The following is a 27197-nucleotide window of genomic DNA, read 5'->3' as shown; positions in this document are numbered from 1 at the left end:
TGGCTAATGTACATTGCAGAATTTATACACTTCAATCCACGTCTTTATTTTACCTTATTTTCTTCCTTCTTATTTTGCAATAATTGTACATATTGGATATATAGTATTACAAAATATTCCATTTGTTAAGAATTGATTAAAGTATTATTAAACAGAAAAAAAAATAAAATAAAAATTAAACATACCGATCGTTTTTCATTCTAGTCTACAATGTACTAATATACTATTTTCGCTATAGAATCCATGAGACTCTTCATAACTATTTAGTTTAGTTCTCGTGATGTATGTATTCAAACATACAAATGTGGTTTTTTCCGTTACGGTTATCTTTTACAGCGCAAGTTTGCTGTACATATTTGGAATCGGTACCCCCTACTTCCCGCATTTATCATTTAATGTACCATTGTTTCAACATTTCAAACAACGCTGGCGATACCACTTCCGGCAAGACCGTCATCAGGGAAAAACCTTTATAATCACTCTGGGAGAGAAGGAAATACACATGATGGTCATGTTCAATTACTCAAGTCAAATCGCATCATTCACGTTGACGTATCACGACGCTAAGCATCATGAATTCCTCAAAGGCGAATGGTAAGATACGAATTTGCAGATATTTATATTTACCATCGTTATTTCTGTGATCGATTTTCTATCTTGTGAAACTCCGGCTGTCGTGCGTTATACAATATTTATTATGTTGGGCGCCAATTTCTTATTGCAATAATATTGAAAAAGATCGAAACGGAAGTATAAATGCGGAGAGCAGAGTTCATTCTCAGGATGTCGGAGTTTAACCAAAGGTATTATAACTATCTTAGATCGGATGAAGAAATCGAGGCAATAAATTGGCAAGACAATTATATATTAATTGAATATAAATTTATTTGAAAAAAAAAAAAAAAAAGTTACGATAAAGGAATAAAATACATGGATAATTAATGGAGTAATTACGTTGGATATTTGCGGGATGATACAATTTTAAGTGTATTTGAGCATGTGCATAAAAATTAGAATGAATCTGTTTTCAGATACGTATCTTATAAACAAGATGAATGATACAATTTCTGCTTTCGGATAAATAAATAATCATTAGTCTTTCGCGTTTTCTTATTTTAATTTTACGAGGATCTACTAACGTTGTAATAAAATATGTTACAGCATTAATATTGATTAATTTTCAATTAAATAAGTTAGAGAAGCTAAACATTGTTTCGTTTGGCTCAAGAGATCTATGCCGTGTTGCTACAGTTTTGTCCTGTTTTCTCAACGTAAATATAGTGGATTATTATAGATAAATTTAGTGTATGATTTCTGACATGTAACAATCCAAAGTAACAGTATCATTTCTACACTAAGTATGAGGCTTGCATACATTACACGGATTGAATGTTATTAATTATATGGGGAAATCTTTACTGAACGTCAAGAAACTGAACCTCTTATATTAAAATAAATATTTTTCGAATGATGTCTGTGAGAAACAAATTCAACAAAAATTTTTATATCCAATTCCAATGCATTTGTTTTAGAAGATTCTTCAGACACACGTTCAGGCGCCGATAATGAAGATGACAAAAAATCACTGCCTGCAAACCAAATTGGTATTAAAGAGATTATCGGCGATATCGATGAGCCTTCAGATCATGCTTTGTTAGCTTTCGAAGTAATGTCGGAGTACTTTGACGTACTTGATGAATTTGATGAATAATTCTGTATTATCATAAATAAGTATAATAATAACTAAGGAAAATAATTATCTAAGATCATTTATTTAAAATTTCCGCTGTTCAGAATCACGTGATCCACAGTTTGGCGCACAAACTTTTCAGCGTCACTTAACGCTGGTACTAACATAGAGTGTAAGAAATTAATTACTGACCGTTTATAATTAAAAAAATATTCGTAGAATTGGTGGACAAATATGTACAAAATCCCATAATTCCTTTGACAAAATTTTTACGATAGAAGTATAACATAACAATAACGTAAAAGATGCGCACGTTGATGCGCACAAATATCGAATGGCGGCCATTTTTGTAAGCGCTAGCAGCACCGGTGGTAATAAAAAAATTAAACCCTTTTTTATCTCATCAGTTTTGCAAATCCGTGATGATTTTCTGTTTTGATCGCGTGACAGTCAGATTTAATTGAAGTTGTGCGGTATTGAAAAAATCGTGAAAATACAGGGTGAAAAATGAACGCTATACGACCGCGTTTAGTCACGTTTGACGTGACGGGAACTCTGCTGATGACGGGGTTGGAGGTTCACTACTCGGAAGTGGGATTGAGATACGGGATTTCGGTGGACCCTGGGAAATTGGCGGGAAGTTTTAAACAGAACTTTAACAAACTGGCGGCGGATCATCCGGTGTTTGGAAAGCACACGGGACTCGGATGGGAGAATTGGTGGCGAACCATAGTGTACAACGTTTTCCGAGAGCAAAACGAGCACACTTGCGAAAAGGCCCTCGAAAAGGTGGCGAGCACCCTGATCGAATGTTATAGTACGAATGAATGCTGGCACAAGTATCCCGACACGCTAAATATACTCGATTACTTGAAAAAGAAGAATGTCGTACTCGGTGTCATATCAAACTTTGATGCTCGTCTAGAGTCTGTACTCGTCAGCACCGAATTGCGCCCGTATTTCTCTTTCGTTTTGTCCTCGTACGACCTTGGAACCGAAAAGCCCGATCCATTGATATTTGAAGAGGCTCTAAAAATAACGAAACGTTATTGCGATAGATCGGTTCTACCCCATGAAGCCGTACACATCGGAGATACGTACGACAAGGATTATCTCGGTGCCAAAAATGCCAAATGGAACGCCATACTGATCAAACGTGATGACAAAAAGCCAACCGATAACACGAAAGTACCTCATCGCGACGTTTACCGCAGCCTCAACGACCTCAAAATCCATTTCGACAAAGTCTTTCGTTACGAGATGACGGAATCGCCTTAGCAAATCAGTTTCACATGTAACTAAATTATTCAAAGTCTCTTTGACTTGAGAAATGAGTATGTCAAACTAGAGTAAATTCCGTTTAAGTGTTACCAACGTTATTGCTTGATATTGAGCACGGATCTACCGAACAATATTTACATGTTATGAATATCCTCCGTGATCAATTCATGCGATAGAGAAAACTACTTTCTACCCCCTAATAACTCTAATATTGACGATGAGACTTAGAGGCACATTTGTATCACCTGCATGCAATGCGAAGCAAAGGGTTGAAAACATGTACATATTATTTCACGAATGACTATGAATATTTATATTGATAAAGTTGTGACGCCGCGGATAATTCGCACCGCAGGAATTCTTAGTGTTATTGTTTAGTTGTTTATTCTTAATATATTTAACTCATATAAACGATTTAGATATGTGTACCAATTAACACATGCTAAGTAATTTGACAAATCATTGATTTGGTGGCACGGAAAATTAATCAACGATTGATTATACTAATTAAAGTCATTTGTGTGTAAGCTTGAAGATAATACAATTTGATTAATGTAAGGTGAAATAAATTTATTATATTTTAATACTCATGTACGACTTATACAATGATATCGATTTTAATTTTATTGTCATATTGAATTGAAAATTCGCGAATAAAACAATAAAGATACAAATCGTATTTTTTTTTTCTACTGTAAAAGATTACGCTGACAATGTCATTCAATATTCTACTCGTGTCAATTTAAACAGTACAATCTTTACAATACGGCCTCATATTTAACCTCATACCGCTTCAGGCCTATAATATTTATCGCTTCAGGCACAGAAGTAAAGAACAACAAAATTAGTCATTCTACGATACGAAAATAATATGGTCGTGTTAAAAATGTTTCGTTTCCACATTTAACGTTTTCGTACGGGTATACTTCGTGTTGTTACTATATTTAAGCAACGTAGGTATACAATATATCACGATGTCGATTTTAACAAATTAAATTGTGCTTATAATAATTTTAATCGATAAGTCATCCTTAGGATATTCTTACAGAACTACGAAAGTTAACCAGTTCATCTTCATCGACATGGAAGATAACGCACACAGCTCTACCTTGTACCTACGTGCAGATGGATGTTAGCTGTGTAATTTGTTGACGTTGAAAGTTGAAGAAAACTAAGGAAACAAAGTTTATTCGTCGGTCATATTATCTGTGCAATACAACATACATATACTGTAAAGGCATATCTGTTGTTTTTTATGCTTGAAACTGATCTCGATGTTATTTAGGTCGATTCTGTCGGTGAATTTGTCAACGAAGAAATTCCGTGGACCACATTATACGTAATAAATATGCATCGTGGTAAATCTCACCGCGGTGATCGCGAACATATTCGATTAACGATCGATCGCCCAATATTAGATCCCGCAAAGCGACTGACGCATGATTGCAGTACACATATACCGCATAACTAAATCGAGAATATTACATTATGTGTATGTACAAACACCGAGATACCCGCTCTTGTACCATTATGGTCTCGAAGCGTGGGAGGCGCACAGTATCGCTTGTCGTTTCCGGGTAAAGAGATATCTATATCATTTGCCCCATGGCACATCCGACCTCCACCTCACCGTCGTCTCATTGAACGAGGATTGAGTCAGTAACGTTACTGTAACGATGCATGTTTAGGAAAAATCGTTACTTCGCATCTTTGGCAATGTACGAAATGTAGTAATCCATGATAGACAGAACATGCTGTTATTTTAGAAAATCCAACTTCTTCAAAACCATTTTAAAATTGCACAGTAATGATTTTTTCCCTGGTGTTTCGTTACGTTAACGTTACTAACGTAACTTAGTACCGTAATTAACAATAAGATACAATGCTGAGAATATTCGATGCGTATAAAAGTATCGTGATTGATTATTGTTTCACGCTAGAAAACAGTACACTTTAGCACCTCGTAAATGGTATGTAATAACGACGTAACGCACGCAACCGTTTCATTTTCTCTAAGTGTTTGACGATTAATTAAGAGACGAGGAAGTCCACTAGCTGCCGATAATCGGGAGGAGAATATTCTTAACATCGCGTGCTTAAGTCAAAGAACAAGGGCCTCGAAAGTGTAGATCACTGATACATATCAGTGGGCCTTGGTGAAAATCATTTCTACGATTTTTTATGAATTTTTACAGAAATTGGAACATTTCGTAAAAATTGTAAATATACATAGTTAGTTGTAAAGAATTGTTAATTTTCGTTACAAATTGTATTATCTTGTAGATTTTTTACCGAAAATCTACAAGAGTTTTTACAACAATACTATACATATCGACAAATTTTTTGTACAAAATTGTACGAAGTGTTCCAATTTCCCTAAAAATTGGTAGAAAATCATAGAAATGATTTTCACCAAGGGGGTTAGACCGAGAAGGGCGCGCGTCGCGAGGTGCAGAGATGCGTGAAACCTGGCGAACCTCGCAAATAACGCGTACTTTATACCCTTTATACCTATCCCGTGGGCGTAGGGCGCCGGGCGAGCGTCAAGCTTAATACAAACACGACGCGTGTCGGTGTCCCTCGAAGCGAAACGGCTGCATTCGGCATTCATTCCCAGCAACACGACGCGAAGGAACGGGTCGACGGGTTATTGCCGGAGGCTTGGCGAGTCTGACTCTCGAGGAGCGAAGGACCGCGGACGAGGAGGGGGGCGTGCAGCAAAGGGAGAGGTTCCAGCGAGAACGAGAAGAATTCTCGGGGAGCCCGTTCACGACTTGGTGTGCATGGTCGCATCGACGGATCCACCACCACCAACACCACCACAACATCGGCGCTCTCGAGAGCTGAGCGAAGCCTGGCGCAGCCTGGCGAAGTGCCGGCGAAGCCGAGGGCAAAGGAGGCGAAGCGAAGCTGACAATGGGAAATATAAGGCTCGCCGAGTGCCGCCGCCTGCTCCCAAGCCGAGAGAGTCGGAGGACGGAGCTGAGTTTAGTCCGCAGTTGGAGTCCGCCAGGCGGAGGGTGTTCAGTGTCGGTTGTCGTCGTCTCTGCGTGCGTTTAAGGACGTCTTGACCGCCTCGCCGGTGCCTTGTAATTTATTGTTGGCCGATTATCCTCTCTTCCCAGTTCTCGGCTCCCACGTTCCCGCGTCAATCCTCCGACACCACGTGCCGATCGTCTATTGTTTACACGGTGTATGCACGTATGTACGTATGTATGTATGTACCTATGCGTACGTACGTTCGTAAAGGATACTTACTATCTTCATATTGATGCAGGGCATTAGCAACTTTTATTTATTTCTCTATCTATCAATGATTCTGGACTCTTTTACCGATCCGTGAAACATTGATGATTACAACGAAAGTTGCCGATGCCCGTGGTTTGATGTTGGAAATTTGTATGTATAATTGTATAACTACCGGTGAACGATATCGGCAAATAAGCGTGTAATTGTTTGTAATGTCGTTGAAATGATATCATTAGCAGGGTTATATTTTACGCCGCGTTGTAGTTGAATAGTGAAAATTGATTACAGTGCCGAGGATTGATGAAGGAACTGGCACTGCCACTAGAATAACGAGTGGTGGACTTTAGTGTTTCTCAGCTGCTATTGTACGCAAAGAATAAAATCGCGCGCATAGATGAGTGAGCGGAAAAATCGGCGCAGCGCGTTCTTCGAAGATAATAAACAGGTTTAAGTATAAAACTGGTACGGACGATATCGGTACCGTGACAAAACTACTGACAATATGTCTGGGACGATGTGGAATTCGCTGCTCCTCATTGCCGCCGTGAGCTCTTCCGTGGTTACAGTGCTCGCGGAATTTGACCAGATACCGATAACGCGTAGAGATGACAAGTGCTACAACGAAACTACCGGAAGAGCGCAGGTGAGTTTGATCGATGCTGTAAATTTTGTTTATGTAACGCGAGCATGTTTTACGCGTTTTCCTTGCGTGTTTCCTTACACAAAGTACCCGTTTCCATGACGGTCGAGTGAGTCTGCGAATGCGCATGCGCGGAGTACAGAAAACACCACTTTTAAGACCGAGGAGATAAAAGTGGCCTTTTCTACACTGCGCGCGCGCTGTGGCGAACAAATCTGACATTACGGGAACCTAACCTCAATTTCACGCTTTGCGAAAAAACGCATAACACACTTTTGTTGCATAAAGAATCGTGTGGAACAAGGAGACAACGTCTTTTCGCCTCGCTTATTTGCAATATTCCACTTCTACTTCATCCACGACTCGTATCGCAAACTTACGCTCGACTCGAAAAGACCGAGTTTGCCTCCTTGTTACACAATATACTATTATCGTTTGTAGGCTATACAGCGTAGAAAGCCGATATAGCGTAGTAGCAGCGAAGGAAGGAGAGGATATGTTGAAGATGGTTGATAATGACGAGAAGAACTCGCCCGTAAAGCTGTTAAGTAGTTCACACGACGCCGCTGGAACTGGAAGAAGAAGAAGGCTGGAACGTCGTAACTCCACGTCTTTGCATGGCCTGCACATGCCGCGTGTGTTGCGAGCAAACGGGAGAAGAAATGACGATCTATTTTTAGATGACTTAATTTTGGGTTTTGTTAGGGACGCCTAGGGTACAGGAGGGTTATCAACGAGTTCGAAGTTGCTTGAACTCTCCGCCGAGATAAATACACACCACAGATAAATACGCGATACTAGCACCGCCGCTCTCCTTGTTCGAGTACGTATTTATAATAAAGAATGATGTAGTTACGCGTACAATGTAAATGTATGATACTTCTCAGCTGTTCCATTTTTGGACACGAAATTGTACAAATTCCGTAACCAAAATTTGAGATATTCCGAAAATCGTTTGTCAAAACTCCGTAGAAGAACATCGAAATAATGTTATGCAAGTTCGAACTTGCCCCGATGTTTTCACGATCTCGATTTTCAAAAAAATTTTCGTTTCTGCAACCACGATTCTCAACAAAGACCGAGTTTATGCGGTTCTTTCGTGAATATAGGCACCACAGTTGGTTGAATTATTGAAAGACTTTAGCCGATGCGGATTTAATCACGTTGACGTTAGTAACGTTATCGTACAATTCGTGCTGAGGGAAAACCGTTATTTCGCAATTTTGGAACTATTTAAAATTCAGTAAACCGTAATAAAATGAAACATGCTGATATTTTGCAATCCTAGTTACGTCAAAATCATTGTAAAAATAAGAAAACACTGATTTTTTTCTCGACGTTTCGTTACTATAACGTTACGAACTTCAACCTCGTCGGATTTATCGGTTTGAAGTAGACGCGATAGAATGCTCGTTAGCACCATAGACCGAGGGTGAATCCTCCATCGGTAAATATTTGCCTGTCTAAGGGTGATTGTGAGCGGAGACAAGGTCCGAACATTCCAGAAAATGCGTAAGGATTATTCCTCATAGTTTCCCTCGGTTGTTCCAGTACTTCTACAGACTGACTGTCCGAACTCCGTCGGTTGACAAATTTTGCAGGGCTTTTCCCTTTGTCGCATTCTCCGCAGCTTATTCACCGGCTTTATTGTTCGAATCGTTCTTCACCGCCGCAATCCGCTTGAGCATAGAAATTCGCCATGTAACGCGTGATGCTCTCTAGTAATAAAACCGTGTAAGAATAGGATTTACAAACCGTTGAGTTGAGCAGCAAACGGGAAGGTAAAATTCTGTCGAATTGACTCAGAATTTTTGTAAAGCAACAAAACATAGGTATATGATATACTTGAAACGAGTTATATTTCAATATCGGGTGAAATATATTTTTACCTGAAATAATGTAAACCTTTTTCTCGGAATAGGTACTTCATGTGGTGTAATCTTGTATGTTCTAAGTTCACAAGTGCGACCGCGATATCGGCAAGCGTTTCGAGTGCAGCGTGCATGTATGAACCTGCTTGCAAGGAGGGATAAGGAGACCTCTCGTTTTTTCGTCTAGGTACTCATAGCTCTCCGTCCGTCGCGGCTAGAAAGTCTCAATCTTTACAGGCTAATAACTTACCGCTCCATTATGTGCGCTGACTGATAGAAGAAGAAGAAGCAGAAGGAACGAGAACGAGAGAACGAGACGGAGAAAATTATTGTAATATCGTATATTATACAGTTTTTTTTTTCGCAAAAAGTTCGTATACCTATCATACTGATAGTATAACCTGCAATGACAGTACGCGAGGCGAAAAGTAATAATTAGACGCAAAGAAATGAGAACAGATCGATCGCTGTAAAATATGCATACAACAGTAGCGACGTTGAAGTTGAGGAACGGAAATTATATTGAGTTTTTGTAAGCAACAAAAGCAGAGCTCTGCAATTCCGTTGAAGAGTTATTCGCTAAACATAGAACTGTGTTATATGTACTGTATAATGTGAGAAGGAGTGATCGATAGACCGTCGTAGTTGCTAATATCGATAAAAGTCGTTAGATAAACGCGGAACGGATATCGGTTTTCATTGACGAATAGACCGGACCAGACGGAACTCGGACCGCCGCGATTCGATGTAAATAATTATTCCGGGAAATCACCGTTGAATGTAAATCTCTGTATTATCGGTACCGGGTCAGCATATTATCGTCAACAGAATCCGTGGTTCGAAATAACATAACATCTCTACGACTTGTGCCACGTTTTCAGAGGCCTCGATGATCTTCGCCACGCTTTTACGAGGCTTGCTGTTGACGAAGTAGAAGGAAATACGATTAAGAACCTCGGCGTATTTACGCAACGACGAATGATCTATACCAACCAATTTCTCTATTTATATTGTACCTACAAGGCATGAAATAGACTTGAAAATGACGAATCGAATCATATTGTTTCAGAGATGCATTCCCTCGTTTTTGAACGCGGCATTCAGCGTTCCCATGGAGGCAACGAACACCTGCGGTGAAAACGGTATCCCTACCGAATACTGCAAGCAAACTGGAGTCCAGCAAAAATCCTGCGATTTTTGCCATGCGGGTGATCACCCTGCATCCTACCTAACGGATCTTGGGAATAACGACAACGCTACGTGGTGGCAATCGGAAACAATGTACGAGGCGGTTCAGTATCCCAACCAGGTCAATCTGACCCTTCACCTAGGTACGTTTGAAATTCTTCAATTAAAAATAAATCCCACCAACTTTTTTTGGCGAACTGTGAAACAACAAAATCAAAACACACATTGCACGTCATTCGCATTTCAATATCACATATTTAAATTTTTCTAGTAATGATTATACGAGTGTAACGCGGTAAAGCGTAAAGCCGAGTTCGTGGTCGTTCATCATGCGCTTAATTTTGATGGTTGAAACGTATATATCGGGCAGTGAAATATAGACTCTAACTTTAGGCAGAGGCGCTCTGCTACATTTTTCTGCATGGCGATGCCACTGAACTATCTTAGCCGTGATTTCGACGTTATTTATATCGCCTGTCACTGGTTACAAGCCTTCAACATTGTAAACACGCACGGGCTTATTACACCCATGAAATGCATGTACAGGTAGCTCGCCCACCTTGGCGCAGTGCATGTAAAACACGTGCGTGACGTATTTTCCGGTAACGCAGCTTGATGCCTGCACAAAACGATTTTTATATTATTTCGTTTTCATTGCATTATATTGTACTTTCGCGGAAAAGTTAGCGATTTGTAACTTGTTTTTTTCGTCAATTTATATCCATTAACAAAACCGTTTTATTCTATATTCTTTTTGCGAATACCTAACAAACGAAGTCTTCAAAACTCAACGTCGAGGAGATGAGATTTAATTTTTTTGCAAATATAGTTGACGTATTACTGAGTTTCATATACCTACCATACATCCGGGCAGATTCATGATTATTTTTCTTCTTTGTTTTTTTTTCTATACAGATAAGTATTCATAGTCATATCAGTTCTCAGACGTACAGCTGTGTGTAATATCGTACGGTCGGGTATGATGTATGATATACCTATATACACGTAGTATGGCGTCTAGCTGCAGCAGGACTGTACTATAAAAGATTCATTCATTCGTTACGACTATTATAACGACAGAGAAGCGAAGATATAAGCTGATATAAGAGACGGGAGAGTCAAATGCGAGAGTATCAAAGAAGAGGAAAATGGAATGGGCGGGGTGAAATATTGACCTCTTTAGATAAGGTTTTGTGGGCATTTTATAACAGATTGCTCATACTATAATATACATACTACTAATTCAGGAAAAGAAGAAATTCGTTACTTTGATATTCATTGATCTTCATTTGCTCATGTTGAAAAACAACTATGAATAAAAATTACACTTCATATTGTAGCTTCGTATTACTATAGTATTCTCTTATTTCAACATAGGGTCATACAAACATTCGTAATAAGAAACAGTATATGTATATGGCTGTGCGAGGGAGAAATTTTTGCGAGTTAACGATCATGCGGTCCCGACAGAATAAACCATCGAGACCTTCTGGGCCCCACATGTTCATTCATAAAACAACAGCCGACTTTCTAAGGCTTTCAACGTTCATCTGAACCAACGTGACGAAGACCACCTACCAAGCGGTCTTTCCACGAATTTTTAAAAGGACAGCTGCTGCAGCATTAAAATATTATAGGTACAATCTTCCTCATTCTCACGGAAACTGAACGCCCAAACCGTTATTATTCTTCTACGATTCGCCCCAAGTAGCCAATAATTATTCATTGTTAACGAATCGGCGAAATGTGATCAGAGAAGTGCAATTGACGAATTGCGCAGATGGATCTGGAATTTGTAGAATGCGGTAACGGGATTGTTTTTCTCAGAAAAATTTAATCACAATGAAAAACCGAAACTCGAACATTTACCACAATAATCATTCTTCCCTCGTTTACAAACGAAAAAATTACAGATACCCAGTAATCTGAATTCTCAAACGAGAAGTAAGAATTTTCGTAATAACAAATTTCAGATAAGACTTACGACATTACCTACGTCCGGATACTTTTCATATCACCGCGACCCGAAAGCTTGGGTATATACAAGAGGAAGAACGAGAATTCCCCCTGGCAGCCGTACCAGTTTTATTCGGCTACCTGCAGGGACACCTACGGACTTCCCGACTCCAAGGAAACCGTTCGCGGCGACGATACCAGAGTGTTGTGCAGCTCTGAGTACTCGGACATATCTCCCCTAACCGGCGGGAACGTAGCCTTTTCCACCCTCGAAGGACGACCCTCTGCTTACTGGTTTGAGACCAACCCGGAACTGCAGGTAATTAATTTTGACTGTCGAGATTTTTTCGCCGAAGTCTTTAAATCCTTTCGTGTATACATTTTTCCTCAGATGCGATTCGCTTGAAATTTTGCAAACATGGGCTTTTGGGGCCGCTGATTACGAATCTGAATTCGAAATTGGAAAATGCAAAATAGCGGATCCGATATGGCGGACAAACAAAAAGAATGAGAAAAAAAAGTTGGAAAAAATCATGTCAATTTTTTTGGTGTCTGTTAAATTTGTGTAAAAATTGGCATTCGGATTTTCATAGTAGATTAGCGGAAAATGCTTTTTTTTGTGGAAAAATATGAATTAGGAGCATTCGTTTACATGTGCTATTTTTACGATAAGTAAATAAATTTATTTTATACCGTTTTCTAGACTTAGACGTATTTTAGGAACCATGTGGAACCAGAAACTCGGCAGTTATCAAAAAAAGTAGTTTAATAAATGAAAAGCTTTAAAAACGGTCGGAAGCTGAGTTTCCCAGCGTGAATTAAAGGCTTAAAGATCTTCCATTACTCGCGCAAACTTGTTTTCTGTATATTATAGGAATGGGTCCAAGCCAGCGACTTGAGGATCACTTTGGATCGGCTGAACACATTCGGTGACGAGGTATTCGGGGATGATCAAGTGTTGAAATCGTACTACTACGCCATCGCTGAAGTAGCCGTTGGTGCACGTTGCACCTGCAACGGACACGCAGGCGAATGTGTTCAGAGTACGGGTATCGATGGATCAACTCGTCGCGTTTGTCGGTAAGCATTTGACTCGGGAAGCCGCGAAATTTAATTGCGGAACGTATCGTCTAGACGAAAAATCAAATCTTGACACGTTTCGGATTTTATCGAAGTAATCTCCGCATTTTTTCTTCGATTCTATAATGCTTATTATTATTTCACTCTCAATTTACGTATCAATTACAACAACAAATTATTCAACGATATGTTTTTGAACAATTGAAATTCACAATATATCAACAATTTTTCCAGCTGTGAACACAACACCGCTGGAGCCGATTGCAACGAGTGTTTGCCATTTTACAATGACGCACCCTGGGCTCGAGCCACGTCGTTTAACGCCTATGAATGCAAAGGTATAATCATCGTCACGATTTTTTTTTCTCAATTGATATTGGAACGCATTATTTCATCGCTAAATTAGAATTCGATAAAATTTATTATTCGAATCGGTTATGCAGCTTCGTTCAGATGCATAATCATATCTTCGCGATCGCGATATCCGCGAACATTCTGCCGCTTCGTGGATCTGTTGAATGTTTTTTCCTCACGTATAAACTGCCTGCCCACCGTCTTGCTCGGTCGGCTTAGAACCCCATTGTGCGGCCTCACCTTATATGGACAAGTCAACCAAGTCAACCAAGTCGCGAAACGAAAGAATACCATCATCGCCAAGCTTCGCACGCTCTTCGTTCTCGCTACAACGATAAGTAATGCAGAACGTGAATCGTGCGATAGCCGTTGCGGAGTTCTTTGAATTTATTTAAGGAGAAAAAAATAAAAAAATAAATAACCAAACGATCCCCTGGAGTGATTGAAATACATTACGCCATTATTCGTAGAATATCTATGCAACTGATATTCCCACAAACAGCAGAAATCTAAAATGAATTGATCACTCTTAAATTCTCAACATGATGTATATAAAAAAAAATTATTACTTTGGAATCACGTATCAATTTTTGCTGTCCCGAAGTATTTGAAATCGCGAGTTAGCCAATTGTTAAGAAGAAACGTAAGAAAGTCGAGAATAATTATGGGCATCTCCGATATAGTGACATGAAAAGCAATTGCTGATAAAATAGAAGTCACGCGGTTTTCGAAAACAATGACCTGCCTTCCCTTTCACGGTGACTGCGAAGACTTCTTTGCGAGAAGCCGCCGCGATGTATCTTGCATACTTGTACCTATACATATATTTCCTCTATAAGGGATTTCCTTATGCAGCCCCTCCTTGTAGGATATGCATATTTTGTTTTATAAGTTTCGTTGATTTTTAATGCGCAATTTGGATGATGATAGTTTTATACTTTACATAGTTTGTTATACCTACGTAATATTCTTAATTAAATACATTTCTTTTCTCAATATCAGCGTGCAACTGTAACGGCTACTCGGACCGATGTTACTTTGATAATGAACTGTATAAAGCTACTGGACACGGAGGACACTGTTTGGACTGTAGTTTGAATCGTGACGGTGCTAATTGTGAAAGATGTCGTGAAAATTTCTACGAACGTGCTGAGGACGGCTATTGTTTTCCTTGCAATTGTCATGAAACTGGTAAGTGAATCGTAGCTTCTGTAATAATTAGATAGGAATCTGCTGAAATTGTGAAAATAGAGTACAAATATGTTATTTTCAATTAAAATATATAATATATTTCACTGCGGTATTCGATGTTCACAGGTTCAAGAAGCTTGCAGTGTAACAGTGAAGGCAAGTGTCAGTGCAAGCCTGGTGTTACCGGAGACAAATGTGATCGTTGTGCTCCTAATTTTTATAACTTTGGATCACTTGGTTGTACTTCCTGTGAGTGTAATATTGCTGGTTCGTTGGGTAACGTTGAAACGTGTGACCCATATAACGGAGATTGCCAGTGCAAGGAAAACGTTGAAGGAAAACGTTGTCGCGAGTAAGAATTTTGATAGTCAGCTTTAATCAAATTACAAATTTGATGTTTTTTTTAAAGATACTGCAAAATTATATTGTATCCAATTTTTACTCGACATCCATACAGTCGTAATAACATCTCAACCTTCACTCGCAGGTGTCGTCCTGGCTTCTTCAATCTTGCTGTTTCAAATGTATTCGGGTGCACCCCGTGCTTCTGTTACGGGCATTCATCAGTCTGTGAATCTGAATCTGGATATTCTAAAGTTGTTATTGAGAGCATGTTTGCTAGAGGTACCGAGCGCTGGTCGGCGGAAGTCAATGGCAGACGTTTACCACTCAATTACGACTCGCTGACACAATCTATCAGTGTGGCAGCCCAAGATCGTGAAGATGTGTATTTCGTTGCACCTGGTAAGTGTGAACCTTATAAAATGTGAATGTCAATCGAGTCGTATATTGTTCATAATATTTTGATCACTCATGTTCCTTGTAGACAGATTTCTTGGCGATCAACGTGCGTCTTACAATCAAGATATGACTTTCAAACTGAGGATAGGAGATAGAGGCGCGGCACCAACTGTAAGTGACGTAATTCTTGAAGGAAGGAATGGGCAGCCGATTGCGCAACCAATATTCGGACAGAACAACCCTTCACCATCTGGTGTAGTACGTATATAATTATTGAAACGGCATTGTCTATCATTTGACGCGACGTTAATCCACGATTTTTCCACAGTTTATGGAATACAGATTTAGGCTACACGAGCATCCTGATTATGGTTGGCTTCCGCAATTATCATCGCGAGATTTCATGTCGATATTATCTAATTTGACCGCGATCAAAATCAGGGGAACTTACACTCACAAAGGTAATCAAGATCTTCTAATTTCCTTCTCTGAAGCTTGTATTTTTATTAATTTTTTACATGCACTTCAGGCAGAGGATTCTTGGATGATGTAATGCTAGAAACAGCACATCGTGGCGCAGCCGGCGAACCGGCCGATTGGATAGAACACTGCACCTGTCCTCACGGATACATTGGTCAATTTTGTGAATCCTGCTCGCCAGGTTTTCATCATGAACCCTCAAACGGTGGTCCATTCGCGCTTTGCGTACCGTGTAACTGTAATGGACATGCCGAGATTTGTGAAGCCGAAACAGGTGCGTATTACATAATAAAAGTATGATCATTATGCAGAAATCGTTATTGGTAAAAACCGATGATTTGCAAGTACAATCAGAAATTGATTCAATATTTTAAACTTGTGCCTGCTAATTATCCACAGGCCAATGTATATGCCAGCATCACACCTCGGGAGATAATTGTCAGCACTGTCAACGGGGATATTATGGGTACCCATTAAAAGGGACACCTGATGATTGTAAACCATGCCCTTGTCCAGATCAAGGGCATTGCATTTTACTTGATAATAATGCCGACCCAATTTGTTCGGAATGTCCTCTAGGACGTACAGGTTCGTATTCTACGATACTGGAAGCACAAAATCAGTAACATGTATACTTAATAGTATATTGTATAACGCTGACATATACTTGAATACTGATTAAACACATCCGACCACAGGTGCTCGATGCGAAGTTTGCTCTGATGGCTACTTCGGTGACCCTGAAAATAACCAAAAATGCAGGCCTTGTGAGTGTAATAACAACATCGACTTGAATGCGGTGCGAAACTGTAATCAACTTACAGGAGAATGTTTGAAGTGTGTAAACAACACAGCTGGCTTTAACTGCGAGGAGTGTCTTCCAGGTAATCTATAATTCGCATTTTCATTGATGTGAAAAACTTTTTCATTTGCGTAATAATAAGCAATTGCATGAATATTTCTTGACCATTTTAGGATATTATGGCGATGCCTTATCCGATCGTAAAGAGGATGGCTGTGTAGCGTGCCAGTGTTATGCTCCAGGCACACAGGAACTTGATGACGGAAGTATCGCTCCTTGTGACCAATTGACAGGCTATTGTAGGTGTAAGCCTCATGTGACTGGGCGTAACTGCGACAAGTGTGAAGACGGATATTATAATATCGCTAGCGGAGAGGTAATTTCTTGGAATTTGTAGCTAATTCAAATGCAATTTCAAGAGTAATACATCACTCAAGTTCACATATATTGTTTAAACACGCATTTTAGGGTTGCGCTGCTTGTAACTGCGACCCCGAAGGATCGCATGACCGGACTTGTGACGCATTGACAGGACAGTGTCAATGTAAACCTGGAGTAACATCTCAACGTTGCGACGCCTGTTTGCCCTACCAATACGGATTTGGTAATGAAGGGTGCAAGCGCTGTGACTGCGATGAAATTGGTTCACAAGAATTGCAATGTGGTCCAGATGGGCAGTGTCCAGTAAGTTATTAATTCTGTACTATGCAAATCAATTGAGTTTGTTCTACACGAACTTTGTGCTATTTCTCAGTGTCTGCAAAATGTGGAAGGTCGACGTTGTGACCGCTGCAAAGAAAACAAGCATGACCGGCAGCGTGGATGTATAGACTGTCCTCCTTGCTACAATTTGGTTCAAGATGCCATAAACGCGCATCGGAGGCGCTTAGATGATTTAGAAGATACATTAAGAAAAATTGGAGGCTCTCAAACTGCGTTTAAAAAAGATACGGACTTTGAAAAAGATTTAAAGAACGTTCAAGATCGTGTCAGAACGTTGTTACAAAATGCTCAACAAAATTCTGGAAGTAAGTGGTATCTAGATTTCTTTCAGTAGAGTTCATTTTCATGTTGTTATTCAAAATGATTAACTGCTCACAAATGAAATTGTATATCTTTTAGGTAACAAGAAATCTCTAGTCGAACAATTGGACGAGTTGCGTAATCTTCTGGACGAGATAGATGACAATTCACAAGAGGTCGAATCTATTGCTAACAGAGCCAACGAGACCGCTACTAACGGCCAAATGAGTATTGAAGAGGCCGAAACAGTGTTAGATACAATTCACGAACAACTGTCTGTAAGTCTATTATTTTATAGTTTTAAACTAGCATTTATGCATAACGTACTTATACATCAATGCAAAATAAATCATTTGACTGCAGGAAGCTGAAGGTTATTTAGCAACTGAAGGTCGAACTGCATTAGAGGATGCTAGAAAACGAGCCGAGGAAGTTGGCCAACAAAATAATCAGATGACCGCTATCGCGCAGAAGGCACGTGAACTAGCGGATATGTAAGTTACAAGCAACCTATTCGGTATTATACAACCATGGGTTTAATATCATCTCTCATTTGGTCAAGTATTTTTTCTTCTAAATACAGCTAAAACTATGCGACGAAACTTGTATAGACGTATGTGACTTGTAATAAAACTTGTTCGAATCACATGAAAATTATTTCTAAGGCTTAAATGAAATATTCTTACAGTAACACAAACGAAGCAAAGAAAGTTTATGACATTGCAAATAATGCAAAAAACAGAACACTGCAAGCTTATAATCTAGCAAAACAAGCTATGTACAAAAACACCAACATAAGGTCAGTGTAATCTTTGAAAATTTTCTTAATTGGTCAACATCTATTGAATGCAATGAATGTTCATTGACATGAAATTTATATGGTTTTACTATTCATAATTTTTTTTATTCCATCAGCGATGAGATTCGAGCATTGGATAATGAACTCCAGTTACTCAAGGATAAATTTAATAAAGTCAAGGATCTCACAAAAATTACAGCTAATAAATCTGCCGCAGTTCTAAAAGAAGCATTGGTGATATCAATTGTAAATCTTATTATTCCAACCATTGATATTGATGAACTTCAAAGGCAAGCCGATGCCATCAGTAACGAGGTGAGATTTTACCTAAGTTCAAATTATTTTTGCACCTTTGTCTACATTCCATACATTTTTTTTACTTATAACTTTGCTTTTCTATATACTTGAGTGAAACATTGTTAATGTCATACTATCTCATAAGTTTTATCATTTGTCTATGTTACAGGGATTAATGATAAAAGAGCGAGCTCAACTATTACTGGAAGACAATGATGATTTACTGCGAGAAATAAGTGAGAAAATTTTGAACAGTGAAAAATTATTGGAAAGAGCGAGAGATCAACAAGACACAATTGGCGAACTATTCTTGGAAGCGGACGATGCGAATGCAAAGGTTGATGAAGCTGTTAAAAGGGGTGATCACACTCTTAAAGAAGCCCAAGAAACGCACAAGAAATTGAGCGGTTAGTTTGGTTGAATATAGCTGGAACATCAATTATTTTTTCAAGTTGTTATCACATGGTTCATAACTTACGATTCACGTTTTGTATAGAATTTGACGAAGAAGTTCGACGGGAACAACTGATAGCACAAGAATCCTTGCGTGACATTGACGAGATCAGAAAACTGATTGATGATGCTTTTGAAAAAACTAGATCAGCTGATCAAACTTTGAATGGGGCTGAAGTTAATGCAGTCAAGGCACGGAATATTGCTAAAGAAGCGCAGGTAAATAAAAACAATGTTTCTAATGAACTTTAAACATGAAAAGATACTAACTGTAAGTATTCCAGGAAAACTATGCAAATAAAGCAAGTGAAAATGCCAACAGAATCAGGATGGAAGCGAATAGAACAAAATCCAAAGCCATTAGTTTGAGTCAAGAATCAGAACACCTACAAACTAGGCTAAAATTCACAGAGAGTCGTATCAAGGAACAAGAAGAACAGGCAGCCAGGGACGCAAACGTTACTAGCGAGGTCAGATTTTAGTGTCGAAAAATATATATAATATGCTTCTTTCAAATGATAATTTTTCGATTAATTCAATTCAATTTGAAAACTAACATAAAAAAATAATGTGCATGTTTACTCTTTGTAATCAGGCGAAACAAAAGGTCGGACAATCAAAAACCAATGTTGGTGTTGCATCCCAACAAGTTGATAAAGCTCTGATAGAAGTAGCTGAGATTATAAAGGAACTAGAGGCTTTGCCAGAAATAAGTGAGTTTTGGAAGCAAGAAAACAATAATCTAGTGAACAGCGTAAAGTATTTTATTTGAGAAAACTATACTTATACATGTAGTATTTTTTGATGATGTACAAAGTCATTTAATTATTAAAAAATCTACTATAACATTGCATACTTTTAGACGAAGCAGACTTGGATCGTTTGGAAGAACGACTTAATGCAGCCGAGCAAGAAATAAAGGCTAATAATTTGGATGAAAGAATTCGTGCCTTGACAGTGGCGAAAAATCTTCAAATTCAGTGGGTGAAAAATTATGATGAAGAAGTAGCAAGGCTTAAACTTGAAGTTGAAAATATAGAAACTATTAAATTAGCTCTTCCAACGGATTGCTTTAAACGAGTCCGTCTCGAACCTTAGACTTCCATCATGTCTCATACAATACGCCATAGAATACTTAAAAAAAAATCATGAATTTTACGTTTCGTTTACTTGAATGAAACCAGAACTAACAAGTCAAATTCTCAAAATCTATACAATCTATACAGTATCGCATGATGCTACAAAAAACATTTTAAATGAACACTGAGAATGCAAAAATATGATTTTCAGAAAAAAATTACGAAAAATTGAAAGAAAATAGGCGAAAAACAACATAAAAACGACATGTTTTAATAGACGAAAAATGAACTTCGAGATTTTAATTCTCTATTATACAAAATTTCACAGTTTGTACAATGTTTTATCAGAAAATAACAATAACAAAAAAAAAAAAAAAAGAAAACATTAAAAAAAACTATTTTAATTGTACATTAATTACTAGATTTTATTATTTAACAGATAAGTTAAAACATTCACTTTGTATTTTCTGAAGTTAAGTACGTTGATACTTTTTATACAATGATAATCTCTGCAATCATGATTATTATACCAAAGATTTAAATAATAGAACCCTATTCAACATTATGAAATTTTCAATAATATACCTCTGCCAACTATACTCTGCAACTTTTAAGGATTTCCTTATTTCATTTTCTAAAGCTCAGAACACACGTTTTCAAAACTCAGCTTAGAATAGGTCCCGAAACTTTAGAGTCTCGTACGAAGACTATAACTCATTTGACGAATGCGTTATGATGAGCTTTGTCATTGTTGAACATCTATATCAATCATTGTAACATTGTGTATGGATCATCTGTCAATGGATGTGCAGTCAAGTTGGCTGTTTCAGCTCTCCTTGAACCGACAAAGTAAGAAAGAACAACTGGTAATCTAAATTAATGACTGGTACTTCAGCCAACTTTAGAAACTTTGATTACCGGTGTTGTTTGGCAATTCATAATACTTAATACTTTACTCTTTAAACTTTTTACTTATATAAAATTATAAATAAAAAACAAAAAACATTTGTACGAAGTTTATAGTTTAGAACAAAATGTAGCATATAAAATATAACAATAAACAATTATAAAATCATTGTACTCTGATAACACTAAAAAAATAATTACAATGATTCATAATTTTTGTATGGCCTCGTATGAGATTTGTTTTTTATGAGAATAATTGAAACGCGAAATTGAAATAAGTAACAGCTTTATGATGTCAAAAAATTAACAGGAATTGATAATTTTTACAACTAAGAAGAAAAGAAAAAATGTTTTTTGTCAAAATTCAAGGTGACTACCTTTATTTTACGAGATATTGATTTTTCTTCCATTATACAAAGGACAAGTTAACATTATATGTATGGTACATGGCACTTTGTTTCTAACAACAACGTAAATATCTTTTTATTTATCTTCGGTAAAACGGTACTCTGGTAAATAAATATGCTGTTTAACAAAAGTTAATATACATATATATATATAATACACATATACATATATGTATGTAATATGTATACGTGTACACTGGATTACATTTAAATTCTAGTAAGAAAATTAATCACTTTAATTGATGAACAGTCTGTAAAATGAAATAAGTTATTCACTTAATTATAAACAAAATAATTAGTAGTACCAATATCGCAGTCAAGACGCCAATGGCTACCCATTGTCTCCGATCTAAAACAAACGGAAAGTAACATCACATGCGCCACTTATAAAATTACATTTTTTATTTTGTTGATTTTGTGAGAGACAATATGTAACAATTTGAAACACAAATAAGTCTTACCCTAGTTTAAACTTTAATACCAACAATCAGAAGAAGACCTTAACATTGAAGTTTATTATTATTTTTGTAATATCAGATCTTTCAAATTGTTTAAATATTCAACAACATTTTGGGGACTCAAGTGTTTTTAAACTTAAAAGGTGTAATCAAAACTTATCAAAAAATTAAATCACTGCCAAGCAGTACAGTATATATATACCATAATGGTTAGAGTTAACGTGTAGATTTTCTTCTTACATTCCTTTGAACATTCATTATTTGCAAGCATCTCTAAATTCCATATTATAGAAGTTGTTTTTGGCAGAAATCTAACTATTCAAAAATGGTAACTGATAAAATCTAAAACTGATATGCGTTTGAAAATGAGCCTAGTTAACAATGTTGATTTTGTCAGGATTGTATTTCAGAACAGTATCGTCTTCATTTCTTTAAATTAGCTGCAAACGTATTCAATTTATATTTTGCAACTTTTAAGGAAGTTTTAATTTACTAGAATATGTAGTCTGGGGTACAATACAACTCAGTGTGGTATGTAATCATTTGGTGTTCGATTAAGATGAATTACTTTTCAGTTTGTCACAATGACCACTGATTACAGTTTTCTAAAATCTCTCAACAAATACGAATATTTGGATTGAATGTCTAATTTCTTTCAAAAACATCATTTACAATAGTTAACATCCGCTTCCCAGAAACTATCAACGTTTTATCTGTTCATCTAGGTATACAAGTACATTTTCCGAAGTCGCAACAACAGAATGATCAGCTGAGATTCTACGGTTCTATAAATTCTGAATCAACGCTTCAATCAGTTCTGCAACAGTTTCATAACATATGTATTATAATCATAGTAGTTGTCAACAACATGATTTTAATACCTAACGTAACACTATGCTATATGTATACAAATTTTTGTAACTTCAGGTCTTGTTAGACTAGGTATAGGAATGACATTATTTCATTATGCAAATTTGATGCCATTTGCTGATCCCTCTACGTATAATTTTACTCTTACTAATTGAAAACTCATGTGTACATCCCGTTCAATATTTCTCTGACCTTTAACAGTGGTAACTATGTACATACCACATGTCTAATAGGTAATTATATTGACACAACTTTTGGGATGATAGTATTTAAAATACCTACCGTCATAGTTTTGACTAGCTGAAACTCTTGAAAAGTTACATTATAATTTTTCTTTACCATTTCTTGTTCAAATAGATGGTACATTATTGTCTAAAGCACATATTAGGTAAAGGACTTTTTTTTACACACATGTGGAATAGTTTTGCTGCAACAGGACACTTTTTGTTGGATGCATGGTGACTGATTTTGACAGTACTCGCCATGGAAACTAGATTTGAATTTATAACTTACCCAGTGTTATACATTCCCACATCAAGAGATAGGAGATATAAATCTGAGTTACTTTCTTGAAAGGTGGCTAAGAACGAAATTCCGGATACTGTCGAAATTGGTAGCCCATGTGCACCAAAGTGTTTCGTTTGAGTAAGACTATGCCATGTAAATGGAATACATGCATTCATTTCAATGTATTCAATCATATATTCACCCCCAAGAATCGTGTTATTTTATAGACGAGGAAAATACCATTTAATCAGGCTAATCCGCTGTAAACTGTAAACTCTTAGTGTCATGTCATTAATCCATCCAGCCCTCAATTGATTTAGGTTATCAGATTTTGCTAAATTGCACGTATTTTTCTCTCTGACCTTGCGATGCACTAAACAAAAATTAAAATTGTGCAAAGTGATACTGCACTGACTGAACTGGTTAATGTATATTAATTGTGTAAACATAAGCTGCTGTTATTACAATATTATTTGGTTTTCAAACTTTGTTGAAAAATGTTTCGTTCAAATTGAAATTTTTTGTTAAATCAAACCAACATCAACTTGAGAATTAGGAATTACACGGATTGGTAGCTGATGTTTACATGACTAGAACACTATTACCAATGTCCTATTCTGCGGAACACAAGAAACAGTTTGTTAAGGTACTAGATAAAGAGGATAAAGAGGAAGGCTTAGAAATAAGGTCGGATGCTGTAGACGATGAGGTGGTGGGAGCAGGAATGTAATTGTTATAGTTACCATTGCTCATGTGAAGGACCTTTGCCATTTTCTTCATTGTCGCATCCAATTTTGAGTCTGTTACTTCCAGCTCATTTCCAAAGTCATCTAGCATTCTGGAAGTATTTAAAAAATTAAATATTCCATTAAGGAAACTTTGCTACTTGTGAACTGTCATACTAGCATCAAATATTAACTTCTTATTGAATTTGTTTTTTTTTAAATACAGTGTCAGACCTACACAGCTTGTTCGTCTAACTCTGTATTTATCTGACGAGAGACGGTTTTCAGGGTACCAATACTTTCTCCAATCATATCTAGCTGCTCGTCTTGTTGATGCATCATTGTGCTTTGCTGCTGTAGCGTGTCCGCAAGGAACTGCCGGTTAGGACTGTCCATTTCATTTTCCAGCTTACTGTACTTTGTTGTTCCATGAGTGACGGGAACTCTTGCTGGACTGTTGTCCAGCAGGGGCTGTAAAAATCAGGTATAAACAACTTTTCTTCCTAGTTTTATGGATTCATTCATTGCACAATCTTAACAAATCAACGAATAATTTCTTTTTGCATTCAATACTTTGTTTTCAGTTAAGAATACTGACCTGTCTCGCGGTATGATCACGGTCTCGTCCTCTGCTTACATTCATTTTTTCTTTCATAATCTAAAAAAATGAACGAGGCTCTCAATTGTGCATTAGAAGTATGGAAGGATGAGTCATGTAATGTTGGTAATGGAAATTTTAGAAAAACGTTAGTCCTTAACTGCACAACCTCACCTTAACCATCTCACGAGTCTGTTCTATGAAGTTTCTTCGGATGGTTAATTCCTTATTATCGATTTTAAATTTGTTTGGATTCTTTTCTACGATACGTATGTGTGAAGTTAAGGCTTACATATTTGCTAAGCTTTGAATGGTGTAAACATGTTGTCAACGTGCAGAATATTGTGAAGGAAATAGTATCAGTAAAGACAAACGTTTATTCTCAACTTAGCCTATTCCCGATTTCCCTGTAAGGTTATGACAAGAGCAAAAATATTGTAAAATATTTTCAATAATTAATTTATGGTTCAACTTACTTGATTTTCAATATCAATACAATTTTCGGCGCGTTATTGTCGATTACGCAAAAATTATGACAGACAAGTTTTTTTTTTTTTGTGCTGAATTGCACTTTACAGGCATGACGGCGAACGCTAATAAACATCTAATAAAGCTTCATCTGACGTTTAAGAATTTTCGTCGATAATAAACCGTGAAAATTAATATACATAAAGTTGTTGCTTATTTTTTTTTTATTATTGACACACAATTTCACGAGGTTAAAGCATAGAATAGTAAAAGGATATAGATCGTATCCTCTAAATCTTCTAAATCCCACTCGATGGACCTGAGAGCGTTCCGCAATTCCGTGGTCGTCCACTCAAGTTCTTCACGCGAAACCGGAAGTCCTCCGACTACAGTTGGAGTTGTTGTTGCATTCGACCCATCTTGTAACTCTGTCCAACGCCCGTATAATGCTCGTGTTTTATTTAGAGCCTTGCACACCTCGCTAAACGACAACTTTTTGTTTTACATCCTTACAAAATTTTACTACATAAAAATTACTTAAATTATTCAAACAGATCGTAGCCATGTAACTTTCTGATTCTTCCATAAATTTGCTTCATTGGAAATTATTTATTTACATCGGTTCCAACCCGTGTATCTATTAAAGAAACCAATTAAAATATTTTACTGTGTTTCGGTTCGAATTCGAATACGAAACATTGTTGACATTTATTCAATATATTTACAAAATTTTTCACAGTTGATACTCTTGATCTATTTCTCGTTTCAAATATTGTGAACATATGAATTTTCGATTAATATGTTTAATAATTAAGTGCAGGGTATAAGTTGTAGGATTGTAAATGACGATAATAGTAAGAATAATACGAATATAAATTGTTGCAAATCCACAGAGTATACACTATGCGACCTTATTCAATATTAACGAAGACAATTGATAATGATTATTCGTTTTTTGTCAAGAAGCAGCGCAGCTATTTTTTAACAACATTAGCGAAATATAATGCTAAGATACATTTTGAACACGAAGAAACGACAAAAATAATTTTTGTAATTTTACATATCGGTTTACGAAAATTTAAAACGTGTGCTGCAATTTATTCCGAGATATTTAAATAGATTCTCACACATGAAACGCGTGTATTGACAAACATAGTAAATGATGAATGACAATTTTGCCTGTTGTTTAGAAAAAAATAAACCAGGTGATTTGACAGTATATCAGATGCAACAGCGTATCTGAGCTGAAGTGTGAATAAAAGAGGTATAGAAAACAAAGAAAATATTGATAACGTCAGCCCCATTTTGTGAACTTACTCCTTGACGACAAAGAAGGGGTCTTCCAGCGTCATTCCTTCCCCGAAATTAAAAGGGTGGCCCTTCTCGCCTCCCCGTGGCACCCGCAAAAATTTTTAAGCGTAATTTCTCAATCATCGGTAGTAAATAACAGACTGTAATCCGCACTGTTATATCAAACCGACAACAATAATCAAATTGACACTTGCTCGCACCCCACTCTACTCATCTGTCGTGTATTATGACGTCTGCCACTGCAGACGACTATTTATTCGATTTTGACGTTTACCCCTTACAAAGATCTTCTAGATGGCAGTGTACGATCGATGCTCGACCCAGCTCAAGCCACAAGCCGCGAGTTTCGATTGGCCGAAACGCGAGTTCTCAAATATACCGCGTGTTTGTAAGCTCTACAAATCGACGTAGCTAAGGGTGCGTTCTGAAATCAGCTGCCAGCTCTAAAAACTCCCCGATGCGTTAAACGGACAATTGGATAGACAGCTTAGACTTTCATGCATCAGATATAAAAGTTATTTTAACATGTTTCCGTAGAAATTACTTGATTTTTACTTGTATTTCACTACATCTCATTCACTTATTCCAAGGTACTTATTGCTCCGCATTAAGTACAAGCATTCTACTTTTAAAAGGCGCGCTTTTCACCGCTTAGCGGTATATTGGATGCTCTTGCCAAATGTGATACTTGGTTATCAACTGCGTTGCCATCTAGTGCTAAATCCGGCCAAGTTCAAATGAATTAACCAATGACAGCCTCGATACAAGAGATT

At 37.2% G+C, this 27197-nt stretch overlaps 3 protein-coding genes across 10 annotated transcripts; 2 read left to right on the top strand and 1 right to left on the bottom strand.

Annotated features, from left to right (window-relative positions):
- The first annotated feature begins 415 nt into the window (after window positions 1-415).
- LOC124299082 (rhythmically expressed gene 2 protein-like) lies at window positions 416-3633 on the top strand. 2 transcript variants are annotated; one of them, XM_046752002.1, is made up of 2 exons: window positions 416-594; window positions 1536-3633. In XM_046752002.1, exon 2 carries the CDS (start codon window positions 2198-2200, stop codon window positions 2966-2968), a length of 771 nt encoding a protein of 256 aa, XP_046607958.1. In that variant the 5' UTR covers window positions 416-594; window positions 1536-2197; the 3' UTR covers window positions 2969-3633. The 2 variants fall into 2 exon arrangements, with proteins under 2 accessions (XP_046607958.1, XP_046607957.1); XM_046752001.1 differs by having other exon boundaries at window positions 1533-3633.
- Window positions 3634-5786: 2153 nt separating this feature from the next.
- On the top strand, window positions 5787-20346 carry LOC124298666 (laminin subunit gamma-1). Of its 5 annotated transcripts, none has more exons than XM_046750980.1 (26): window positions 5787-6172; window positions 6509-6863; window positions 9801-10062; window positions 11893-12194; window positions 12750-12955; window positions 13190-13293; window positions 14312-14500; window positions 14627-14852; window positions 14988-15244; window positions 15327-15499; window positions 15570-15702; window positions 15771-15995; window positions 16121-16309; window positions 16420-16605; window positions 16697-16899; window positions 16992-17207; window positions 17278-17551; window positions 17646-17824; window positions 17910-18040; window positions 18235-18345; window positions 18462-18660; window positions 18812-19049; window positions 19139-19314; window positions 19380-19565; window positions 19691-19808; window positions 19958-20346. In XM_046750980.1, the coding sequence occupies exons 2-26, from the start codon at window positions 6723-6725 to the stop codon at window positions 20191-20193; spliced, it is 4860 nt and encodes a 1619-aa protein (XP_046606936.1). In that variant the 5' UTR covers window positions 5787-6172; window positions 6509-6722; the 3' UTR covers window positions 20194-20346. The 5 variants fall into 5 exon arrangements, with proteins under 5 accessions (XP_046606936.1, XP_046606937.1, XP_046606935.1 ...); XM_046750981.1 differs by having other exon boundaries at window positions 5787-6176; window positions 6568-6863; XM_046750979.1 differs by having other exon boundaries at window positions 5787-6176.
- A 1097-nt stretch (window positions 20347-21443) lies between these two features.
- On the bottom strand, window positions 21444-26713 carry LOC124298671 (syntaxin-6). 3 transcript variants are annotated; one of them, XM_046750991.1, is made up of 7 exons: window positions 26431-26713; window positions 25392-25594; window positions 24820-24914; window positions 24646-24705; window positions 24286-24518; window positions 24066-24160; window positions 21444-23695 (listed from the first exon to the last, which is right to left on the bottom strand). In XM_046750991.1, the coding sequence occupies exons 1-7, from the start codon at window positions 26463-26465 to the stop codon at window positions 23544-23546; spliced, it is 873 nt and encodes a 290-aa protein (XP_046606947.1). In that variant the 5' UTR covers window positions 26466-26713; the 3' UTR covers window positions 21444-23543. The 3 variants fall into 3 exon arrangements, with proteins under 3 accessions (XP_046606947.1, XP_046606949.1, XP_046606948.1); XM_046750993.1 differs by having other exon boundaries at window positions 21444-21836; window positions 26431-26711; XM_046750992.1 differs by having other exon boundaries at window positions 23558-24160.
- Window positions 26714-27197: the final 484 nt, after the last annotated feature.

Source organism: Neodiprion virginianus, chromosome 2 (genome assembly GCF_021901495.1).
Source record: "Neodiprion virginianus isolate iyNeoVirg1 chromosome 2, iyNeoVirg1.1, whole genome shotgun sequence".
NCBI classification, from domain to species: Eukaryota; Metazoa; Arthropoda; class Insecta; order Hymenoptera; family Diprionidae; genus Neodiprion; species Neodiprion virginianus.
Note: the sequence above shows the minus strand (reverse complement) of the source record. Positions and strands in the feature narration are given on the sequence as shown.